Below are 21,697 nucleotides of genomic sequence, written 5' to 3' on the forward strand. Positions count from 1 at the left end.
GCTCAGGGCAGGGCCTGCGGATGGAAATAGTCAAATCTGTTTTTTCAAATGTTTCAACTAAAAGCTCTTTGGATTGGGGAGGATGGAAAATCCAGCTCCAGCGCCAACACCCAAACCTGGAAGCTATCACAGAGTTCCTGTTTGCAGGGAATGCAGGAGCCAGTGGGGTGGCCAGACTGGGGAGAGCCCTGGCAGGGGCAGCCTTGCAGGGAGCTGGGTCAGTAGTTAATTCCGTTCTGAACACATGAGCTGCAGCTCAATAGAGATGCTCCTGTGGGGTTAAATAAAAGGCAGTGTGTTCAGCACACCAAAGGCTTTTGAGAGGTTTCCAAATGACAGACTGAAGAAAGAAGCATGGGACAGGGCAGGGTGTTGAACAGCACAGAAAGAGCTGGATGGTGGTCAGGAGCTGGCAGCAGTGTGAGCTCGAGTCAGAGTCTCTGTGGGCCTTCATCCCTTGGTTCCTAAGAGCAGCCAGGGGAAGATTTCAATGGGTGTATCCCTGAAACAGGGGCTGCAGTTTCCTCAGCTGGTGTTTCATGTGCTGAAGTGGTTGGTGTGCTCCTGGTAGCTGAATGCTGATCTGAGAATTTCACAGAAGTCCAGATGGGTTTGGGTAGGAAGGAACCTTCAATCTCATCCAGTTCCAGCCCGCTGCCACAGGCAGGGACAACTTCCAGCAGACCAGGTTGCTCCAAGCCCCATCCAGCCTGGCCTTGAACACTGCCAGGGATGGGGCAGCCACAGCTTCTCTGGGCACCCTGTGCCAGCGCCTCAGCACCCTCACAGGGAAGAGCTTCTGCCTAAGAGCTCATCTCAGTCTCCCCTCTGGCAGGTTAAAGCCATTCCCCCTTGTCCTTACCTTCAGGCCCTTGTCCAAAGCCCCTCTCCAGGTTTCTTGTAGCCCCCTTAGGCACTGGAGCTGCTCTAAGGTCTCCCCTTAAGGATCCTTCTCTTCTCCAGGCTGAACCATCCCAGCTCTCTCAGCCTGGCTCCAGAGCAGAGCTGCTTCAGCCCTCACAGCATCTCCATGGCCGCCTCTGGACTCTCTCCAACAGCTCCACGTCCCTCTCGTGCTGTTGTGCCAGAGCTGGATCAGGACTGCAGGGGGGATCTCCCCAGAGCACAGCAGAGGGGGAGAATCCCCTCCCTCTCGTGCTGCTCACGCTCTGGGGGTGCAGCCCAGCACATGGAGAATTCGGGGCTCAGGCGCTCACTGAAGCCAGGTCATGGGGAGCTGCTCATTGACCAACACCCCCAGGTCCTTCTCCACAGGGCTGCTCTCAGTTGAGTCCATCCCTGCCCCTGGATAAAAGGTGTGAGCATTACATCTGAAAAGGTTGCAGCCAAGAGAGGGAACTGCACATCAGTTATCAGGCCCAGATGTGGGGAATTATCCCTGCACTGTGCACCCCACATGCAGGTCATGCTCTGCAGCCTTACTGCAAGGGGAGCAGCAATGTTCCCTGATCCCTGCTGTGCTGCCAGCTTGCTGATCCCACGTCCTGGAGATGCCTCTGGATCTGAGAGTGCTTAATGACATCTCTGAGATCATGGCTCTGGGTGCCATGAACCACTTGTATGAGGCTCTGGATAGCGTGTGGTGGCCCCAAGTTCATTTCCGCAGTGCCAGGCTGGCTGCTGCCCTGGTGACACGGATCTGCTCTGGCTCTGCGGAGCGTTTGAAGGTACAGAGTGTGTTGGGTATCTGGTAACACAAACCACTGTTTGGTTTCTGTGTAGGTTTGTTTTTCTCCCTCCTCTGTAGGATCTGCATTGCAGATGACTTTTGCTACGCAAAACGAAAGCTTTCCTTGCACAGGGATAATTCCAGAAGCCATAGCTTATGTTCCCTGACTCCCAATCCAGTAATTATTTCCGAGGCTGTGTTTGTGTGCATCTTCAGTGGTGTCTCTTCCAGACTGATGCTGGAAATATGGTAGGATTTGCAACAGGCTGCTGCTGACATCTAAGGACGCTTTCTCAGTGGGGGTACCCAGGCCCAACTTAATATTCAAGGCTTTTTAAAAGGCAGGTCTCACTGAAGCTCAGCAGATGGAAGGAGAGCTCGTGTGCATGTTTGACTAAACTCGGTGAGGATCTGGCACCGGTGTGAGCACTTCCTACGTTCTCATCAGATCTGCTGATCTCTTCATTCGTGCAGCAGTGCTGCAGTGAGGACTTTCCTGCTGATCCTGCCTGTTCCTAAGCCTGGCTCCACCGTTGCCGATTAGGGACACAGCTCATTTGATGGCTGAAGGTAGGACAGATGCCTCTTTGTGTACAGCTGTCGTTCAGAGAATAGGGGCTGCCATGAATGGGGAATCAAGATTGATTCAGGAGCAAGAATGAAATCAAAATTGCTCTGATTATGTCTTCTGCATTTTTTTGCATTGCATCTTGCTCTGTTCTGGCATATATATATATATATATATATGTACGTACTATATATATATATATCTCCTGCTTGTTGGGGTAAGGAGTTTAAGAGGATGAGTGTTAATTCTGCCCCTGAAAGGAGTGAAGATTTAAGTATTTTAAAATTTGTATGTATACTTGAGGAAAAAAATAATCAGACCTGCTCTTCTTTGTAGATCAGAGCTCTCCTCATCCCTCTAGTGCAGAGGGGTGCTCGTAGCGCCATTACTGTGCTTGTTAAGTTTGGAGTCCACGTGTTTGTCATCTGTGACCCCTTCTGCAAGGAACAGAAGCAGTCTTTCATGGAATACTAAACTTGGGGTTTTTCTCAAAGTAGTGGGACTTCAACACTTATCTTGGAAAACACTGGGCCTGCCCTTGAAGATATATGAGGGTTGTCTATTGAGTCTATTAACTCTTGCTGCTCGCAGGGGAGGGGGAATTAGGAGTGTATATGCTGGCCTGTGATGGAGGCGAGCTGCTTTGGTGGTGTCCTGTGGTCAGAATGGTCCGAGGGCTCTCTCCATCCCTCTCCTAACAGGAGAGGGGCAGGTGTGTCTGAAGCACAGAGCACTCTGCTGTGGAAGGCTGGTGCCCAGGGAAGAATAAGTGTGGGATGGAGGTCCTCTGCATGAAGCACAAACAGAACTGAGCAGGTATGAGTCCAGCCCCACTATCATCTCCATTCCTGGGTGAGGGAGGACACAGGAGGGGACCCCAGGGCAGGTGGCTCTCGGGTGTTTGCTCTCTTCCTCCAGCCCATGTCACACCAGGTTTTCTTTGGCGAAGAAAACTCAGCCTAGTGCTCCCAGGAGCCCCAGGTTGCTGCAGAGCGTGTGGTTCCCAGCCCAGCCTCAAAGGGGCTGCCTCCTCAGGTGATTGTTGCTAAATCAATCATAGAATCATAGAACAGTTAGGGTTGGAAAGGACCTCAAGATCATCAAGTTCCAACCCCCCTGCCATGGGCAGGGACACCTCGCTCTAAACCATATCACCCAAGGCCTCGTCCCAACCCGGCCTTGAACACTGCCAGGGATGGAGCATTCACAACCTCGTTGTCATACCTCTTGAAACAAGAGGAAGGCAGACTGCTCGGACACTTACCTTGAGAAACACAGCTTTGTTCTCTGTGCTTATTAATAGCTGCTTGTGTTCTTGCACTGCTGCCACTGAGTAAACAACAGGCTGCGTGAGGAAGATGCTCCTCAGCTCACCCACAGCTGGTGCAGAGCTGGGAGCAGCTCTGCTGCCTCTGTGAGCAGTGGAGAGACAGGAGCTCAGTGCGTGTTCCTCTGTTTTGGAATACTTTCACACAGGAAAAGATAACTCCAGAGTGGTTCAGCTGGGAGAAATGATATTTATTTCTTCACAGCAAAATCAGGAGCAAAACCACCTCCCACAAAACTATGTATCTCCAGCCACATAGCTGCTGGGGTTCAGCAGACTTTCCCTGCGTTAGCCTAAGCAGGGAGATTTGGATGAGTGGGGGAACTGCCTGCTCCCCTTCAAAGCAGGAACAGGGGCTGGGGCAGCAGGGAGTGAGGAAATGCTCCTCATCTGTGAAACTGCTCCTGCTACTGAGCTCTGGAGCAGCAGGGAGCAGAGCTGCACAGCTCACATCACCCTCGAGCTCTGGAGCAGCAGGGAGCAGAGCTCATATCACCCTCAAGCTCTTCTGAGTCACTATTTCTGCTATAATCTTAGAATCCCAGGCTGGTTTGAGTTAAAGGGACCTTAAAGCTCCTCCAGTCCCAAGCCCCTGCCACAGGCAGGGACACCTTCCACTAGACCAGGTTGCTCCAAGCCCTGTCCAACCTGGCCTTGAACACTGCCAGGGATGGGGCAGCCACAGCTTCTCTGGGCACCCTGTGCCAGCGCCTCAGCACCCTCACAGGGAAGAGCTTCTGCCTAAGAGCTCATCTCAGTCTCCCCTCTGTCAGGTTAAAGCCATTCCCCCTTGTCCTGTCCCTACAGGCCCTTGTCCAAAGCCCCTCTCCACCTTTCTTGTTAGCCCGGTATGGTAGGGAAAGGACTCGGATGCTGAACAGGGGGAACTTCTGGATCCCCACAGCCGTTTTTTGGTTTGCATTTCTATTTTAGTTCACATACGTAGTGGGGTTTATTCACTGTTAGTCTCTTGGCAGCCGGGTGAGGGGTTATACCAGGGCCGAGGCAGGCTGCTCCATGTGCACCGTAGCTGAGCAGGGAGCACGTCTTCCCAAAACCAGCCTGGCAGATGACATGCTGCATTGACCTACTTTCGGGAGAGGCGCAGGAGTGTTGGCGAGCAGTGTCCGCAGGCCTCCTCGCAGCACTGGGATGAGGATGTGGGAATCACTCAAATGTGCTGCTGTAAAATCACCAGTGAGGCTTTACAGCTCCCAGGATCCTGATGAACGGGAGATTGGCACAAGCAGCTCTCCCATTTTGAGAATCTCTAGGAACATTTTGAAGCATATGCCAGAGGAATCTCACCATGTCCAGTCACTGTCATGGAGTGTTAACAGGCTGCAGGTCCAAAATACACGGGCAGTCTGAGGGGAATGTAGTTCATAGCTCTGCAAAGCTGCCTTGTTTGCTGCAGCATGCAGCAGATCCTGATTGAATGCCCAAAGCATCACTATTTGCACAGAATTCCTTGTGAGGGGAAGGCATTACCGTACAGCCAGATCTTTTGCAAAGCAGGGAGTGGAGGGAGTCTCATGGTGGCTGTGTAGACCCTCAGAGCACAGTCAACCCCTGATAAAGGAAGCTGGGGTGAGTTAAAATTCCAAAAGAAATGCCCAGGTTGGGTGCCCAAACGAACACTAATTTTTCTGGCAAAGGAGAAGAAAAAGCAGTGCAGGGATTACTTGTTTTCTTGGGAATATGGTCAATATAAAAATAGAGAGGAGTGTTTTATTAGAGCTTTGGAGCGACTCTTAGCGCACTCATCTACAGAGATGATGACTAAAAAGAAAACAAAGGCAACTTCTGTTGCAAAATAGATGTTTCTCATCCATCTGCCACCCTCCGTGTTTCTCCATCATGTTTTGTTTTCTGTGTCGGGAGTGTGCTGGTTTGTTCCACATCTGTTGCTGTTAACGCTTCTGAGAGACAGGGCTCGCCTGTGGCTTGGGGGTGTGTGGGAGGAGGTTTCGGTCCTGCCTGTTTTGATTTCTCAGGTTGGGATGTTGGCTCTGGAGCGCAGCACTGCTAATGCTTGGTTCAACCCAGGAACTGGGAATGTTTCCTTCAACCTCGCCAGGAATGCCTGGGCAGAGATCAGGCAGAGTTGGCTTCCTGAGCTTAGGTAAAGGAAAGTAACCACAGAATCCCAGACTGGTTTGGGTTGGAAGGGACCTTAAAGCTCACCCAGTCCCAACCCCCTGCCATGGGCAGGGACACCTTCCACCAGACCAGGTTGCTCCAAGCTCCGTCCAACCTGGCCTTGAACACTGCCAGGGATGGGGCAGCCACAGCTTCTCTGGGCACCCTGTGCCAGCGCCTCAGCACCCTCACAGGGAAGAACTTCTTCCTGATATCAGATCTAAGTGTTCCCTTTCATTTTAAAGCCATTAAGTAAGTAGTCCATCTTCCTGCCTCTGCACCAGCAGGCAAGCCAGAGCTGTCAGACCATTTCTCGTTAGGAATCCAGTCTATCTGGTGTTATTAATGAAGGGATAATTACTCACTTAGGACTTTTGTTCTTCCAAAAGCTCTGCCTGCTCTGTCACGCCTGTAGGCTTATGACTGTGCAGTGAGTGTACCCTTGTGATGCCTTGACAGATGGATGTGGCAAAGGGTTGTTTCTTCTGAGTGTTTCCTATTTGCTCTTAGACAGGAGAGGATTCCTGTGCTGTGGCATTGGTGGGATATTGGTCCTGGTTGCAGAACTGGTGGGTTGAGCTGTGCTGGCTCTGGAGGGCACCCCCTGTGTTGAGAGAAATCTTGTGTCTGACCATGGCTCACTTTATCTTGATCCTGTTCTGCCTGTACCAAGCAGGGTACTCTCCTGGGTTGGTGCCTGTATGCCTTGGATACCTCTGATCATCTTTTCCAAGTGCATACGGTTGGACTGCTCCTGGACATGCCTAGCCACTGGGCAGCTTATTTCTCCTTGTGACAGGAAAATCTCCTGCTCACAAGGTGCCTAGCGCTGACCTCGCTGGTCAGAGGTTGGCAGAGTGGTGGTGAAGGACTCGTATTTCCTCTTGCAGCACAATGTGTGCACAACAGGGTGGCTTCACTCTGTGCTGCTCTTGTGACTTGGGGAGCAGAGCTGTACTGAGCTGTGACTCGCCTTCTCCCATTGTAAAATCCCGGACTGGTTTGGGCTGGAAGGGACGTTAAAGCTCACCCAGTTCCAACCCCTGCCACGGGCAGGGACACCTTCCACCAGACCAGGTTGCTCCAAGCCCCGTCCAACCTGGCCTTGAACACTGCCAGGGATGGGGCAGCCACAGCTTCTCTGGGCACCCTGTGCCAGCGCCTCAGCACCCTCACAGGGAAAAGCTTCTGCCTAAGAGCTCATCTCAGTCTCCCATTTCAGTTAAAACCCATTACTCCTTGTCATGTCACTACAGTCCCTGATGAAGAGTCCCTCCCCAGCATCCTTGTAAGCTCTTCAGATACTGGGAGGTTGCTCCAAGGTCTCCATACAGCCTTCTCTTCTCCACACTGAACAGACCCAGTGTTTTCAGCCTGTCTTCATACGGGAGGTTCTCCAGCTCCTGATCATCCTCGTGACCTCCTCTGGACTTGCTCCAGCAGTTCCATTTTCTTCTTATGTTGAGGACGCCAGAACTGCACACAGTGCTGCAAGTGGGGTCTCACGAGAGCGCTTCTCTACTTGCTTGGTTTTGAAGACTGTTTTTGTTCTGCATGTAGTTTTACTAATGCAGGTGATGGTTACAGAAAGCTCAGCAGAGATAACGTGGTGACTTCTAATACAAGCACTCCTGTTGAGGTAGGAGCTGGGCAATGTCACGCTTGTAACCTCTCAGCCCGTTGGTTCTCTTCTCAGAGATCTTACATTCTGGATTGAAAAAGTCTAATGCTTTTCCTCAGCTGTCTTCCTTCCCTCTGCAAGAGACTGGTCAGGCACAAATAACAGCCATCGATTCTCTTCTGGCCTCCAAAATGTTTCCAAAACCTTTAAAAGCTGTCCCAGTGAGTTTTATTAAAAGTTGATATTCCCAGGAATTAGTGACTGAAGTGCTGATGATGCCTGCTGGTGCCTGTGTTGTGCGGTTTGTGCCTTTGGAGTGCTGTGTTGTCACTGGTGTATAGGGGCAGGAAGGAAGGGCTGTCCACCTGCACCATACCTCTGCCACCATCCGCCTTGCTTTGGGGAATCTTGCATTAGAAAAAGGATTAAACCCCACTCTTATAGGACCCCCCTCCATTTGTTTTCTGTTGGGCAAAGTTTCTTTTGGAGAAGCCAGTTGGAGCAAAAGCACTTTAACTCCTTCAGTGATGCGTGGGACACAGTTTGGCTCGTTCGACAAGGGATTTTTTGGCAATGTTGGGAGAAACAGGAACGGGTATTCAATCATGAGAGCCTTCAGGAGCATTTCCCTGTTAATCTGCATGGCTTTCAAGGGACTTTGAAGGACAAGGACTCCAAACTGCACTACTATGGCCAGTTGCAGGAGGGCAAGCTGGCTGCCTGATACTCCCTGTGACAGACAGGACACTTGAGCAACACAACCAAGAGATGGCTCAGAAGTGTGAAATGCTGCAGTGGGGAGAATTCTTCCTGCAGGTGTAGTTTGATGTCTCTTCATCTCTTATGATTTGGGGTTTTTTTCCTCCTTAATTCTGGCCAGGACCTATCCTCTGATCTCAGGCTTGTCTCCTTTATACATAACTGTATTTGGGTTTTACTAATGACTTTGTAATTTACTTTTTACTTCATAGAACTCAAATGTTTGACAAGAGCCCAGCCGCTGGCTTCCCAAAGGTCGTGTATACATTGAGTGTGCTCAGTTAGCTAAGTTAGGATGTTCTGTTGCTTGCATAGCTGCAGGCACTCTTCCAAGAGGTCCTGCCTCAGACTTTTCACAGAACAGGGATTAAAGCTGTTGGTTATAAAATCCATCTTTGTTTCCTGAAACAGAGAGCTGTCAGAAGTAGCAGACACCATGAAGGAGATGGAGGACACCATAGAATCCCAGACTGGTTTAGGTTGGAAGGGACCTTAAAGCTCATCAGTTCCAGCCCCCTGCCACAGGCAGGGACACCTTCCACTAGACCAGGTTGCTCCAAGCCCCATCCAACCTGGCCTTGAACACTGCCAGGGATGGGGCAGCCACAGCTTCTCTGGGCACCCTGTGCCAGCACCTCAGCACCCTCATAGGGGAGAGCTTCTGCCTTATATCTAACCTGAACTTCCCCTGCTTTAGTTTGAACCCATTACTCCTTGTCCTATCACTGCAGTCTCTGGTGAAGAGTACTTCTCCAGCATCCTTGTAAGCCCTTTTCAGGTACTGGAAGCTGCCATGAGGTCTCCACACAGCTTTTCTTCTCCAGGCTAAGCAGCCCCTATTTGCTCAGCCTGACTCCTCACAGGCCACCCTGTGCTATTTTGGAGGCTTTATCTCTTGGCCTTTTCTCATAGTGCATCATGAAGTGGCTCTGAACCACTTACTGGTGACCACAAGCCTGCTCCTCGTTTTTCACCTGTCCAGCAGTGAGCCTTTGTTCTAGGCTGACACAAGTCTGGAGCAATTTGGGCGGGTCTTGATGGCTAGCACACACTGAGAATCAAACCAAGGAGTCGTGTGTTAAACTCAGTACCCATCCCACGTGTGTTAGTGGTAGCTTCCTGCCTCTTGTCCTTCGTCATAGCAGAGGCAGCAGTGCTCAGCTGGGCTCTGAGCTGAAGTCAGGGCAGCTGTATTTATGCTTCCAAAGCACTTGGATGCCATGAAGTTAATTTTCTTTCTTATGTCTTTAGATGGAATGTCTATACAAAGCTTGAGGGTCTGCACTGTGAAGAGGATCAGAAGGAATATGTGATAAGCGCCAATCCGCGAGCTGTGATATTCAGGAAGCGAAGGACTGCTAAAAGCTCATTAGTTGAGAGGAGCTCGGATGAGGGTTGTGTAAGCAACCTTAATTCTGATGCTGCCTCCCTGGAGCCTGAGCTTGCCACTCCATTATGCTGCTGTGTGCTTTGGGGTTGTTAAATGTTGGTAACTTCAGCACTTCGGTGAGTGCTGTTGGCCCCTTGTCCCACCTGGGAGAGTCAGCAGGTTTTGCTACAGAAAGCTGCTCTTTCCAGCAATGAGCAGTACTACTGCTTCCTGTGTGAGCAACAGATGATAAATGTGCTCCTGGGTCATGTATGGAAAGCAAAAGGGTGGATGGTTGGGGTGGTGTTAGCTTGGGCCTGCACGGACTAACACCAGTGTCGAGCTTCAGTGGAAGCACCAGACCCTGAGCTACCACTGGAAGTACTGGGCAGGGGCTTCCCCTCTGTGTGTTTGCTCTGGATGCAAGACCCTCCTAAATGCCTGTGGCCTTTTCATACTCAGTTGTGTGTCCTTTTTGCCACCTTATTTTCAACCAGAATGCCCAGTTAAGGGAGCTGGTTTATATCGGTAGTCCTCTCTTAAGCCAACCATAACTTTGTCTTGCATCTTGCCCCTTTTTGGAGGTCGGTTTTGTTCCATTCCTGTAGGTTCCCAGCCTTATCCTGTGTTGAATAAATCAGGTCTGTTAGCTGCACATAATCCATACTGTTCTGTTCACTCTGAGTTTGTGGCTCTGTGGCTTGCAGTGGTATGTACAGTGTGTGTTGGCAGATGACTTAAATACTTCTGAAAGGCTCTGTTTTTCTAGGTCATTCATTTATGAAGCAGATAAAACTGGCTCTGTTTCTGACCTGTGTGTCACTACTGTACCCACAGCTCTTCACTCAAGGTGCCTTTTCACTGAAATCCTGTCTTCTGAAAGCAGTTTTTAGAATCTATTTCAGGAGCTTTCTATACCCCGGGACTTCTGTTCCTGTCACTCTATACTCGGTCCATTTCTTGAAAAGCCCAGGTCACCATTGTACAGCCAATCCCTTTGGAAGCACAGTGAGACATGAAGGGGGTATTTCTGGCTGCTGCAAGAGCTCAGCACATGTGCAGCCCCACAAGGAGCCCAGGACCTGTCCTGCTTGTTCTCTGGCTGTGTGTATGCTGTACATCCATGATAAACCACTGTGGAGCTGGCTGTGTGTCTCCTGTTGGCGGTGTTGCTCCACAGAGGTGCCCTGTGGCTCTAGAGGCTCAACAGACACTGGACAGAGGTTGCCCTTGGCTTGCAGTTGGCTTAAAACAGTGAATGCTCTGCATCAGCATGCAGATGTGTTCAGGCAGAGATAGATGGTCCTTGTCAGAAGCTTTACACAGTAGTGTTTGGGTGTTTGGACAATTATTTTAAATGCTGGGAGGATTGAGGCCAGGTTAATAGGGCTTGGAGCAACCTGCTGTGATGGAAGGTGTCCCTGCCTATGGCAGGGGATTGGAATTGGATGAGCTTTAAGGTCCCTTCAACCCAAACCAGTCTGGGATCTTAAGAATAGAGGGAGACACGGGGTTTAGTGCATTGGCAAGAAACAGGGCAGCAGTGGGGAACACAGAAAACCAAATGTGTGTGAGACAAAGGCTGACTAGTCAAAGCTGGGCTCCTGGCAACAGTTGTGTGACAGCAGATCTCCATCTCCCAAGTGACTGGTGTGGCCAATGCGATGGGCTCAGGAGGTGGTGAGCTCAGTGGAGTTTGAATGAGCACATGCTGGGCAATGGAAGGCTTCAAGGCAGGGATGGGAAAGGTATCAGAAGGATGCTGCATGTGCTTCATAGTAGACTTAATTTGCTTTTTTCATATTTTTTTTTACCTTCTAAATTCACCTTACCCTCACTGGGTGATATAATACATGTGCCTGGTCTTACTGCTCACAATTACTTCCACCTCAGCCACATTACCCTGTTAGAACAGTTCTGCCACAATAGTTCAACTGAAGCTTTATCGAGATGGCTGCTCACATGTTCCAGTGAAATTAGTGCAATTAATTTGGGCAAAAGACCTAGCATATTGCTTATAGCCTTTTTGCAGGAAAATTGTGGGGCAGAAAGGTTCCCTGGAGGGTCTCTTTAAACCTGACTTTTAGCTTCGAGATTTTTGGCTGTACATGGATATAATGGGACTAGCAGTGGGAGTGTTGGATAGAGTGGAAACTGCAGGAGGAACAATAGAACATGAGGTTGGAAGGGAACTCAGGGGTCATCTGGTCTAACCTTTCTTAAGCAAAGCATCATGTCCTAGCACCCTGTCCAGCTGAATATTAACAGTGTCCAATGTTGGGCAATCTACCACTTCCCTGGGGAGGTTATTACAAAACAGAGTCTTTATCTTCTTTGTAGCCACACTTTAAATGCTGGAACATGGCAGTAAGGTTTCCCTTGAGCCTTCTTTTTTCTAGGCTGAACAAACCCAGCTCTCAGCCTTTCCTCATAGGGCAGCCTTCCCAGTCCTTGGATCATCAAGCCGGCGATGGGCACTCAGGTGAGAGGACAAGAGGCAGTCAGTCCCTAATGACATCCACATGTCTGGCAAAAGAGAGGTGACTCAGGGTTTGCTGAGCACATGGACTGTCAAAGAGGAGGAATTGGGGCCTAAATGGGGATACAGGAAACCTGGAGAGGGGCTTTGGACAATGGCTTTAACCTGACAGAGGGGAGACTGAGATGAGCTCTTAGGCAGAAGCTCTTCCCTGTGAGGGTGCTGAGGCGCTGGCACAGGGTGCCCAGAGAAGCTGTGGCTGCCCCATCCCTGGCAGTGTTCAAGGCCAGGTTGGACGGGGCTTGGAGCAACCTGGTCTGGTGGAAGGTGTCCCTGCCTGTGGCAGGGGATTGGGACTGGATGAGCTTTAAGGTCCCTTCCAACCCAGCTCTGTCTGTGAGTCCGTAAGGAAAGAGGTCAAGTGAAATCAAGGACGGATGTAAGAGAGGAAACCACGCTCTGTGGTGTGGGCAGTATGGAGAAGGGCACGTGAGGGAGAGGAGGATGTCAGCCGGGATTTGGGTTTTAGATCCAAAGGGGAGAGCAGAGGGAATCTGAGTGTTTGTGCTCACCACATGCTGCTGGAGCCAGGGCTGTGTGGTGCTGCTGATGCCCATGGCCATCCTTCTGTGCTTAGTGGTGCAGGGTGGGAGAAGAGCGTGCGGAGCCCTCTGCTTTCTCCACATGCCTCCTCCTGCACCTGCAGGAGGGTGCTCTGCTCGCGGGGAGTGCCAGTTGAGCAGCATAGGTCGCTTCGTTTCTTTTTAATTCTCTTCTGGACAGGAATTTGAAGGCTTAATGCAGCCTTTTGTGCTGGGATATGTGCAGGCAAGCTCTCCATGGCAACTCTCCCTATACACAAAGCACCATATGGCTTTTTCAGAGGGGGAGGGAATAAACCAAGCAGAAAAGTCACCCTTTGTTTGTGGTGGTGTTTGTCTTTGCTGTCTGACGTGGAGCACAGGGAAGTGGAAACACTGAGTGCTGTCTCCTGGGCATGGCTTCTGCTGGCCATGCCGCCAGCGAGGCTGCAGGTGAGTTCTCAAGTGGCCTCTCCTTGCTTTTTACAGTGGAGGTTCTGTAAAATACACCCTGCCTGTGCAGAGAACCCCTCTGCAGCTACTGTCACATTCACCCCCACACCAAGAAGTACCCAAAGGGCTGGGATGGCTCCAAGGAGCACGTGGTTTGGGCAAGAGCTGCCCATGAGGCAGCTGATGGCAGGGAGTTGTTTGTGCGCCATCTCCCCACGTGTTACAGCCCTGCTTCCAAAGGGAGCTGGAAGCCTTCACTTGACTCTACATCCTTCCTTTTCAAGTCCCTTTGGAAGGGATGAGCAGAATAAATACCTTCATCTGTGTTGGTAGGAAAGCAGGAAGCTTCGGTGTGTCTGCTTGGAGGGGGAGGAAGAGAAATGACAGGGGAAAAAGCAGAAGGGAGCAGCCTGTGCCTCACTTCACTGCCTTTGGGCTGCTCTGCGGGTCTCAGCGCTGCACTGGGAGCACTGGAAATGGCCTTGCAGGTGTGTTGCCTGGCCGAGGTGTGGGATGAGGCACTGGAAGCACTGGCAGCTTCCCAGCACTCAGCTGCTTGGCTGGAATCTTGCTGCTGTCAGATCAGGGAATCACGTGTTGTAGATGAGGTGTTTGTGCTGTGTGGAGAGGCTGTGGAGAGCAGAGCTGTCACCAGGGCTTGTGCAGGTAGGACATGGTACAGGGCAGAGCCCGGGTTTGATTTATGGCCAAAGCCCTGGGAGCCCCAGACCTAGGTCAGGGGAGGGCTCTTTTGTGCTCAGCTTCTCCCTCCCCTCCAAGGGCTGCCAAGTACCCATCAGGTTGATGGCCCCAGTGTCTCCTGTTTTCATTGAGTGTCATCTGGGAAAGGTACTGGGGAGGGTGTGTGGGTGGGAGGGAGTGTGCACCTTACTCTGTCCTGTGCCCTGACCATATCATAGAATCCCAGACTGGTTTGGGTTGGAAGTGACCTTAAAGCCCATCCAGTTCCAACCCCCTGCCACAGGCAGGGACACCTTCCACTAGACCAGGTTGCTCCAAGCCCCATCCAACCTGGCCTTGAACACTGCCAGGGATGGGGCAGCCACAGCTTCTCTGGGCACCCTGTGCCAGTGCCTCAGCACCCTCACAGGGAACAGCTTCTGCCTCATATCCAACGTAAAGCTCCCCTCTGTCAGTTTGAAGCCATCACCCCTTCTCCCTTGACTTCATACTAGATGTACATATCCCTTAATGAAAAATGGCATTTCTTGCTACCGGAGATGGACCCAAAGTGGGAGCCCGGGCTGTGACTCCATGGGGATTGCATCCGTTGCGGGAAGCTGAGTGTGATCCTGTCTGGGTGGCTGTGCAAAACGTTGTGTGACTTAAGGAGTTCCTTTGGTTGGGCTTGGGTTCAAGTCACACGATGTGGCTGTGCTGCCAGCCTGCTGACCCTGCTTCATAGCTCTGCTCCATCATCTGCCTTGAGCAACCAGGAAAGGAAGGCCTTTCCCTCCACAAACCCAGGTGATGGCCAAGCTTTCCTAGAGCACTGACATAATGACTCCTCCTGCCTGGCCAAGTCTATTGATATCAGACAGCGCTAGTGCTGCAATGTTTGCAGCTCCAAGGCATGTGGTTCTGAGCCTGTTATTTATTTTGGGACTGCAGCATCTGATCTGGATTTGGTGTTTCCAGCCTGTGATCTGGGTCGTGTGCTGGATCGGGCATTAGCTGTTGCTGGAGGGAACATGGGGAATTCATTCTGCCTTTCCTCTGTGGAAGGGCTCAGAAATGCTGCTCCTCTGCTGCAGATGGGTGTTTGGGGGCGGGAGGGGTGATTTTTTTTTTGTAAAGGAATCTCCTTGAAAACCTCCTATTTTCCCATCTGCCTGCAAGGATGGCTCCTGATGTGGCTGGCCATGGGAGGAGCAGTAGATGATAAAAGCTTTGGTGCAGCCTGCTTTCTCTGCGGTTCCCATGGTAGTTCGCTGTCACACATAGATCTAATGTATTCCCTACCCACAGAAGGATTAATGCCTTCTGGGAGAAGACTAAGAGGATGCAGGAAACGGAGGTAGGGAAGAAACCAGGAAAAGGAGTGGAGACCATGGCGGCATAGGGATGAATCCAGTGCTGGCCCCATCAGAGCAGCAAGGGGCCTCATAGGACCTTTGCCAGGAAGCAGCCAGCCTAAGTACCTTCCACCAGAGCTGGTGGTGGGATGTCTGGAAGCAGAGGTCCTCTCTGACAGCTGAAGGCATCGGTGTGTGCAAAAGGAGATTCCTGTCCTGCTGCTGTCAAGTTTCCCAAAACCATCCTTCACTCGAGGATGCGGGTTTCCTTTTGGTAATTCTCTTTCTTCTCTTATCTTCCTCTGCAGATCCTGACAGCCAGTTGTATGATATGGGATACACCCCTGAGGAGGAAGCCCCGGCCTGTCCTGATGAGTTTGATGACTTCGTCACGTTTGAGGCAAGTATGAGCGCTGTTGGCTCCCACAGACTTTGGCTCTATACGGTGTGAGGCTTGAGCATGGAGAGTTTGGCTGGGGGAGATGAGCATTTGCTCTCACAGGGATCAGGGATACTTAACATGTTATAAAGACAAAGCTTTTAATCTAAGGGCAACTGGCCTAGGGGAATTTGCATCAAGAATTTGGAGCTGTTTCAGTAAAAACTGGTGTTCAAGGAAAACCCTATAGCTAGTGCTAGTTTAGCATGCAGAGCATGGTGTCCTGGGTGAAAGAGGGGCCGCACTAGCAATGTGGAAAGGGTGCTTGCTGCTGTTGTGTTTGTCTTAGTAATGAAGTTGCTGAGGTTGGAGAACCTGAGCCTGATTTTGAGATGTCCAAGCCAGGACCCTGCTGGAGAGGCACAGCGGCGCGGTTGGACATTGGCACTCAGTGCTCTTTGGCCAGTAAGAGGCAGAGCAGAAGACAAAAATGTAGATTTTTCCTTAATGTTTTTGGGCTTGATCAAGGATGCGGATCTGGGATGGGTATTTTTCCTTCTGTTAAAGTTACAGCCTTCATTCTTGTTTCCTCCAGTAATCCTTAGCACGCAAGTGTATCGCAGTGATGTCCCATATCTGCTCTCCCCGGGTAGAAAGGAAGCTGCTCCTGCCGTGCCCTGCTGTCTGTGTTTATGAGCCTTTGGGCTTTGCTTGGAAGGCTTTCTCCATTTCTCCTCCATGCCTTCAGCCTGGAGCCAAAGGCGCTGAGGTGCCTTCAGAGCAAAGAGCTGGCTGGCTCCCTAGTCCAGCATGGGGACTGAGAGCTTCTTTCTGCTTTTCCTTTTGTAAACTTTCCTCTTCAGGTTTTTGACTCTTGTGTCTTGGCAGCCTGGATGTTTTCATCACATAGATTGTTACTTGCAAAGGGACTCCCAGCTTCCTTCATATGTGCGTGCAAATATCCATGTCTTTGCTTTGCGTAGTCTGTAGTATGTTGTTTGTGACTTCTTGATAAAAGGCTCGAGCTATTCTTTTGAGTTTTCTAAGTATAAACTGGGTGTTGGGCAACTGCTCTTCCCCGTGTCAGTTAGAAGGTCCATCACTGGAGATGGCTACAAGCTCTCACTTGGGTGACTTAGGCCTGACAGTTGACCAGGCCATTACTCCATTTTCCAACCAAGCAGTGGTTTTCTTGAGCTGATTGCCAGCTCTTGTGATGAAGTCAAGGGACCTGCAGTGTCACCCTGAGCAAGTCCCATATTCCCTTAGGACTGCTTGGATAAATACAGCTTTAAGAGCTCACTTCCTCCCCCAGAAAGCTTTCAAGGGTATCTTGAATATTAGATTGTTTTTCCTTTTTGAGAGAGAGTTACACAAGCCAGGAATAGCTGTGCAGAAAGGGGGGCAGGAAGGCAGGAGGGGAGGTGGGTTTTCATGTTCTCTGTCTGGCACAAGGTCACAAATGTGCTTTTTTATCCACTGGACTGAGCAGTTTGGAGGCTGCGACAGTTGCAGTGTTCATGCAGGCAAGGGCTTCTGCTTTCTGCTCCTCAGACCTGCGTCAAGGAACGGTCTTCTCTGAGATTCAGAGTTAGGGATGTTTTCTAAGGGCTAATTTAACACAGATGAGCTCTGTCAGTGCTGCAAGCTATTCTGGGCAGAAATACCAACAAGCTGGTGTGTGCCCCGCTGGGATGAAATAATTCTGCTGCTGGGCCATCATTTCCTTGAAACAACAAGGTGACCCAAAGGAGAAAAGGTGCTGAGTCCTGAAATCTCCTTCTGAGAAAGATGTAAATGGATTCTTACGTGGAATTCAGGGCAGTCATCTAAAGATCAGAGCTCTGTTGGTGTCTACGTTTAATATGCTGGGGAAGAATTACCTCTGTTGTCTTGGATACATGATTTGAAATAATTTCCAGCCTGCAAGGATTTCGTAGAGGTTTAGCAAATGAGAACATGACCAAGAAATACCGCTCAGCATTGCGTGTGTAAAAATAAACTGGTGTCTTGGGGCGTGCGGTGTTTTGTTCTTGCTCGGCTGAGCCGTGAGCTCCCAACGTGTCTTTTATTCCACATGTCCTGTAATGCTGTACCTTGGAAAGCTTGAGCTGTTTCAGGGAGGGGGGGATGAGAGAAGCTGGATGGGGGAATGAGGAAGCAACCTGCTGGGAGCAGCAGATGAGTGTTTTTCACTGAAGCACTGTGCAAAGGAGCTGCAGGAGAGCTCCAGCAGGCTCCTTGTCATTAGGTGCCGCAGGCTGCTACTCTAGGAACCATTAATACAGAAAACAGGTAAATGGCCTTTTCCAATATATATTCCACCTTGCTTGGATTCATCTGGAAGAGAGGGCAGGGAAAAAGCACCCTTCAAAAGCGAAGGAAGACATTGCCTTTCCTCCGAGCAGAGCTTCCATACCACCAAAAAGCAGTTTGTATTCTCAAATGTCCCCATTTCAGCCCTGAAACCTGCTTCTAAACATGACATCTTCTTTCTCAGCCCCCAAAACACAGCTGGTGGGTTCAAGCAGCGGCTGAGCCCTTCTTGTTTTGCCAGGGCCATGGGCTGAAGAAGCACAGCTTGTGTCACATCAGAGGACCTTTGAAAGGAGCTGAAGGAGAGGTGCCGCATTTGCTTTGCCATGGTACTGGGAGTAATTGAGGTTACTGGATTTGCAGTATCAGCCTGGTCCTCCTTATGCAGCACAAAATTGCGGTGGCTTGAGTGCTTGGCTCTTACAAGTGTTGGGGCCTTGATGGAGAGCTTTTCTTCTAAATGTTTGTTCAAACAAGTGTAAACAAGTGCTTTAAGCAGTCTAAATGAAAATGTCTTCTCTCAGTTAATGCGGTTACTCTTGGTGACTCAGCCCCTCTTCTGGTGGCTGTCAGCAGTGGGAGCTGAACATCTGTGGAAAACCCTGAGCACCCACTATTGGTGTCTGCAGCCAGTGTTTGCTCTACAGGGAGCAGAACCAACACTTCATCTTCCATTAAAGGCGTTAAAACCTCTCGCAGGGGGCAAGATCTTGGCACTTCACACAGGGACCTTTGTAATGTCGAGTACGGCCACAGTTCAGCCACTGGTGTGGCTCCCAGTGTGGCATGGAGCGCCTGGCTCTTGTTGCACCTTGCCAGGTCTGTCCAGCAGACTGGTCTGGCTGTTAAACTGTTCTCAAAGAGGATTTCTGGTAGCATGGCTTCACTGAGACAGTGGCTCGAGGACAGTGGAACTGCAGAGGCCTCAGTTCCTGCAGCCGCATGGCTGCCACCTGCATCCAGCTGTGGCAATCCCCAGTGCTCCACTGCCACACGTGCAAGAGGAATCTCATCCCTATACACCCCCCCCGAACAGGGAGAGCATCACCTCAGTAGGGGTTCCTGTCTGCAGCCCCCAGGTAGTGTTTCTCCCTGCCCAAGGTGGATGCAGAGCAGCTGATGACAAGCTTTGTACTTACACAGGGAAATGCCACCAAAAAATAATGACAGCGTTTCTGGCTACACTGCTTTGTAAAGCTGTGCAAAGGGAGCCTGGAGTCTGTCCACACACCGGAGTGCTCGCCTGCTTTCCCCCAGGTTGGGTTTGTGCAGCTAGTGCTGACTAACTGCAAGGTAGGAGTTATCCTTGCCTCGCGTGCAAGCTCCCATGAAGCTTGTGACTCAGTTCTGGGGTACACGGACTCATTTACAATGCTCTGCAGGGGGACAGGGAAAACTTGGAGTTAGCTTTCACGATACCTGCTGTGCTTATGAGCCCACTTGAACAATGCAGAGCAGCAAGACTGACTCTCCCAGCATGAAAGCAAGCCACAAAACTTTGGCATGCTGCTGGTGCTGAGTCCACCTCTGGAGTCCTCAGTGCAGGAAAGACATGGATCTGTTGGAGAGGGTCCAGAGGAGGACCACAGAAATGATCAGAGGGATGGAGCATCTCTTCTATGAGGAAAGGCTGAGAGAGTTGGGGTTGTTGTTCAGCCTGGAGAAGGCTCTTGGGAGACCTTACTTTGGGCTTTCAGTACTTAAAAAGGGCCTATAAGAAATATGGGGAGAGACTTTTTAGCAGGGCCTGTTGCAGTAGGATGAGGGGTGATGGTTTTAAACTAAAAGAGGGAGACTGAGGCTGAACATCAGGAAGAAATTCTTTACAATGAGAGTGGTAAAATCCTGGCACGAGTTGCCCAGAGGGGTGGTGGATGCCCCATCCCTGGAGACATTCAAGGCCAGGCTGGATGTGGTTATGGGCAACCTGACGTAGTTGAAGATGTCCCTGCTCATTGCGGGAGGGTTGGACTAGATGGGCTGTGGAGGTCCCTCCTATTCTATGATTCCATGAAGATGTGCAGCTGTATGTAGGCTGGAGGAGAGACAGGGCCGGTTCAAGGCTGTGCTGTGCTGTGCTGTATAAGGAATGACCGGGAGCACAGTAAATAGCACAGGTGCTGGGTTTAGCCACGGGAACTCGTGCTTTGGGCCAGCAAGGTCATTGGAGGACCCTTTTTTCGACACCTCAGGACAGGGCAGCCAAAACCCCTGTGTATGAGGGGCCGGGGATGCAGTGCGGCGCTGTGCGGTGCTGTGAGCCTGGTGCAGGGCTGTTGCCATCTGCTGGGCAGCCGCTGTGGCTCCGCTCGGAAGCGGCCGGGAAAATGCATCCTACGGAGCCGTGCACAGACAGCCATGGGAGGGGAGCTGTGCTTTCTGAGAGCAGCAGCACTGACCAGACATGTGCATGGGCACCCTGCGAGCAGCAGCTCACACAGCACAGTTGGAGTGGATCTGGGGAGTGAAATGGTTGTTGGTGAGGTCCCACATCCAGTTGTGCGTGCTCTGGGAGGATGGGCCACTCCAGGCACAGCTGGTGGCTGCTGGAAGAACTGTTGCCTCTGTTAAAGCTGGAATTTCATTTCAAGTGGAGCAACTGAATTTAATGCTTTTTGAAAGACAAAAGGTATCAGAGTGAGACAATTTTAAGTGAGATAGGCCTTGAGCCAATCTGGTGTAGTGGAAGGTGTCCCTGCCCATGGCAGGGGGTTGGAACTGGAGGAGCTTTAAGGTCCCTTCAAACCCAAACCAGTCTGGGATTCTCTATTTGCTTTCCCCTAAGGCAGAGAGCTGTGCCTGGTAGGCGCAGAGTGTTTGGACTTCTTATGTATTTTCTGCCTCTTCTGCTTTGCAATCCCCAGCAGAATCTCCATACCACTGTTACCAGCAGATGCATGTCTACTAGATGCAACTAGTCTGAAAAGATGGGGTGAAGCTTTGCAGCAATCTGCCTCCTGGCTGCCCAGGGGCTTGCAGGGCCAGGACAGGTTCAGCTCAGGCCTGGGTCTCAGCTCACCAGCTCTCCCAGGGAAAATGTGGCCCTGACCACAGGAATGAAGGTCTGCAGTGCTTTGCCACATGGCACCACTGTACCACCGCAACGACAGTGGGGATGGGAAGATGGAGATGACACAGCAGCATTCAAAGACAGCAGCTTCTCCACCCCTTGGCCCGGGCTTTCCTTACCAGTGCTGTTCCTCTGTCTGGAAGGACTGGCCTCAACAGGCTTCTGGTCACAGAGCTAACCCAGAAGCATCGGCATGTCTGAATGAAAGAAAATCACAAACCCTTCTCCAGTTTGGCTGATGGAATTGCTGTTAATTTTGTCATCAACAGCTCTGCACTCAAAATCTTGCAGGTGACCACAGGGCTGTGAAACACAACTGATGCAGTTTGTCTGTTCATCTTCCTATCCCCTGGGGAAGCATGCAGAGCCCTGAGCCATGTCCCACTGTCCCCAAAGCCTTTCTGTTCCTCGTGTGGGGAGGTGAAGGAGCTGCCCATCCTGTTCGCAAGTCCAGGGCACAGCTTCATAGCAAACAAGTGAACAGTCTGTATTCTGTTTGTATTGACTAGGCACAAGAAAATGCAGTAATCAGGTTCCTAAATCTCCTGAACTGAACTCCAGAGTCAGTCCGTGGTGATAATTTGGTACCAAAAAGCCTGGAAATACAAAAGGAATTCATCTATTCAATATATTCGTATATATAGACAGAGTACTGCTTAGAGGAAAGGATGGGAGTGTGATGTGTCCCTGAAGGCAGGACTGCAGGGTCAGGGTGAGACATTTCTTTGCTGGTAGTGAAAGATTCCAGTTGGAGTGTTTGCCCCGCGCAAAACAGACTGGAAGGAGGCTGGAAAATAAAGACCTTGAAGCCGTATCTGGAACTGTGAGCGCAGTGCGTGGGACCAAGAAACTGAGTGGGGCTGCGGCACACCGAGCAGGCCAAGCCACGGTGCAAGCAAAGGTGTCT

General features: G+C 50.8%; 1 protein-coding gene across 3 annotated transcripts in view; it reads left to right on the forward strand.

Moving 5' to 3' along the window:
• RAB11FIP3 (RAB11 family interacting protein 3) overlaps window positions 1–21,697 on the forward strand; it is a 77,984-nt gene that overhangs the window by 24,888 nt on the left and 31,399 nt on the right. For 2 of the 3 annotated variants that reach the window (XM_061350709.1, XM_061350710.1), the window contains exon 3: window positions 15,334–15,425. In XM_061350709.1, coding sequence (XP_061206693.1) covers window positions 15,334–15,425 — 92 coding nt within the window. Of the gene's footprint in view, window positions 1–2,111; window positions 2,261–15,333; window positions 15,426–21,697 lie in introns of those variants that run through there. The other variant, XM_061350711.1, reaches the window with a different exon arrangement.

Source organism: Neopsephotus bourkii, unplaced genomic scaffold, assembly GCF_033783945.1.
Source record: "Neopsephotus bourkii isolate Nb327-2 ecotype Australia unplaced genomic scaffold, CSIRO-AGI_Nbou_v1 NB_533, whole genome shotgun sequence".
In the NCBI taxonomy this organism is placed as follows: Eukaryota; Metazoa; Chordata; class Aves; order Psittaciformes; family Psittacidae; genus Neopsephotus; species Neopsephotus bourkii.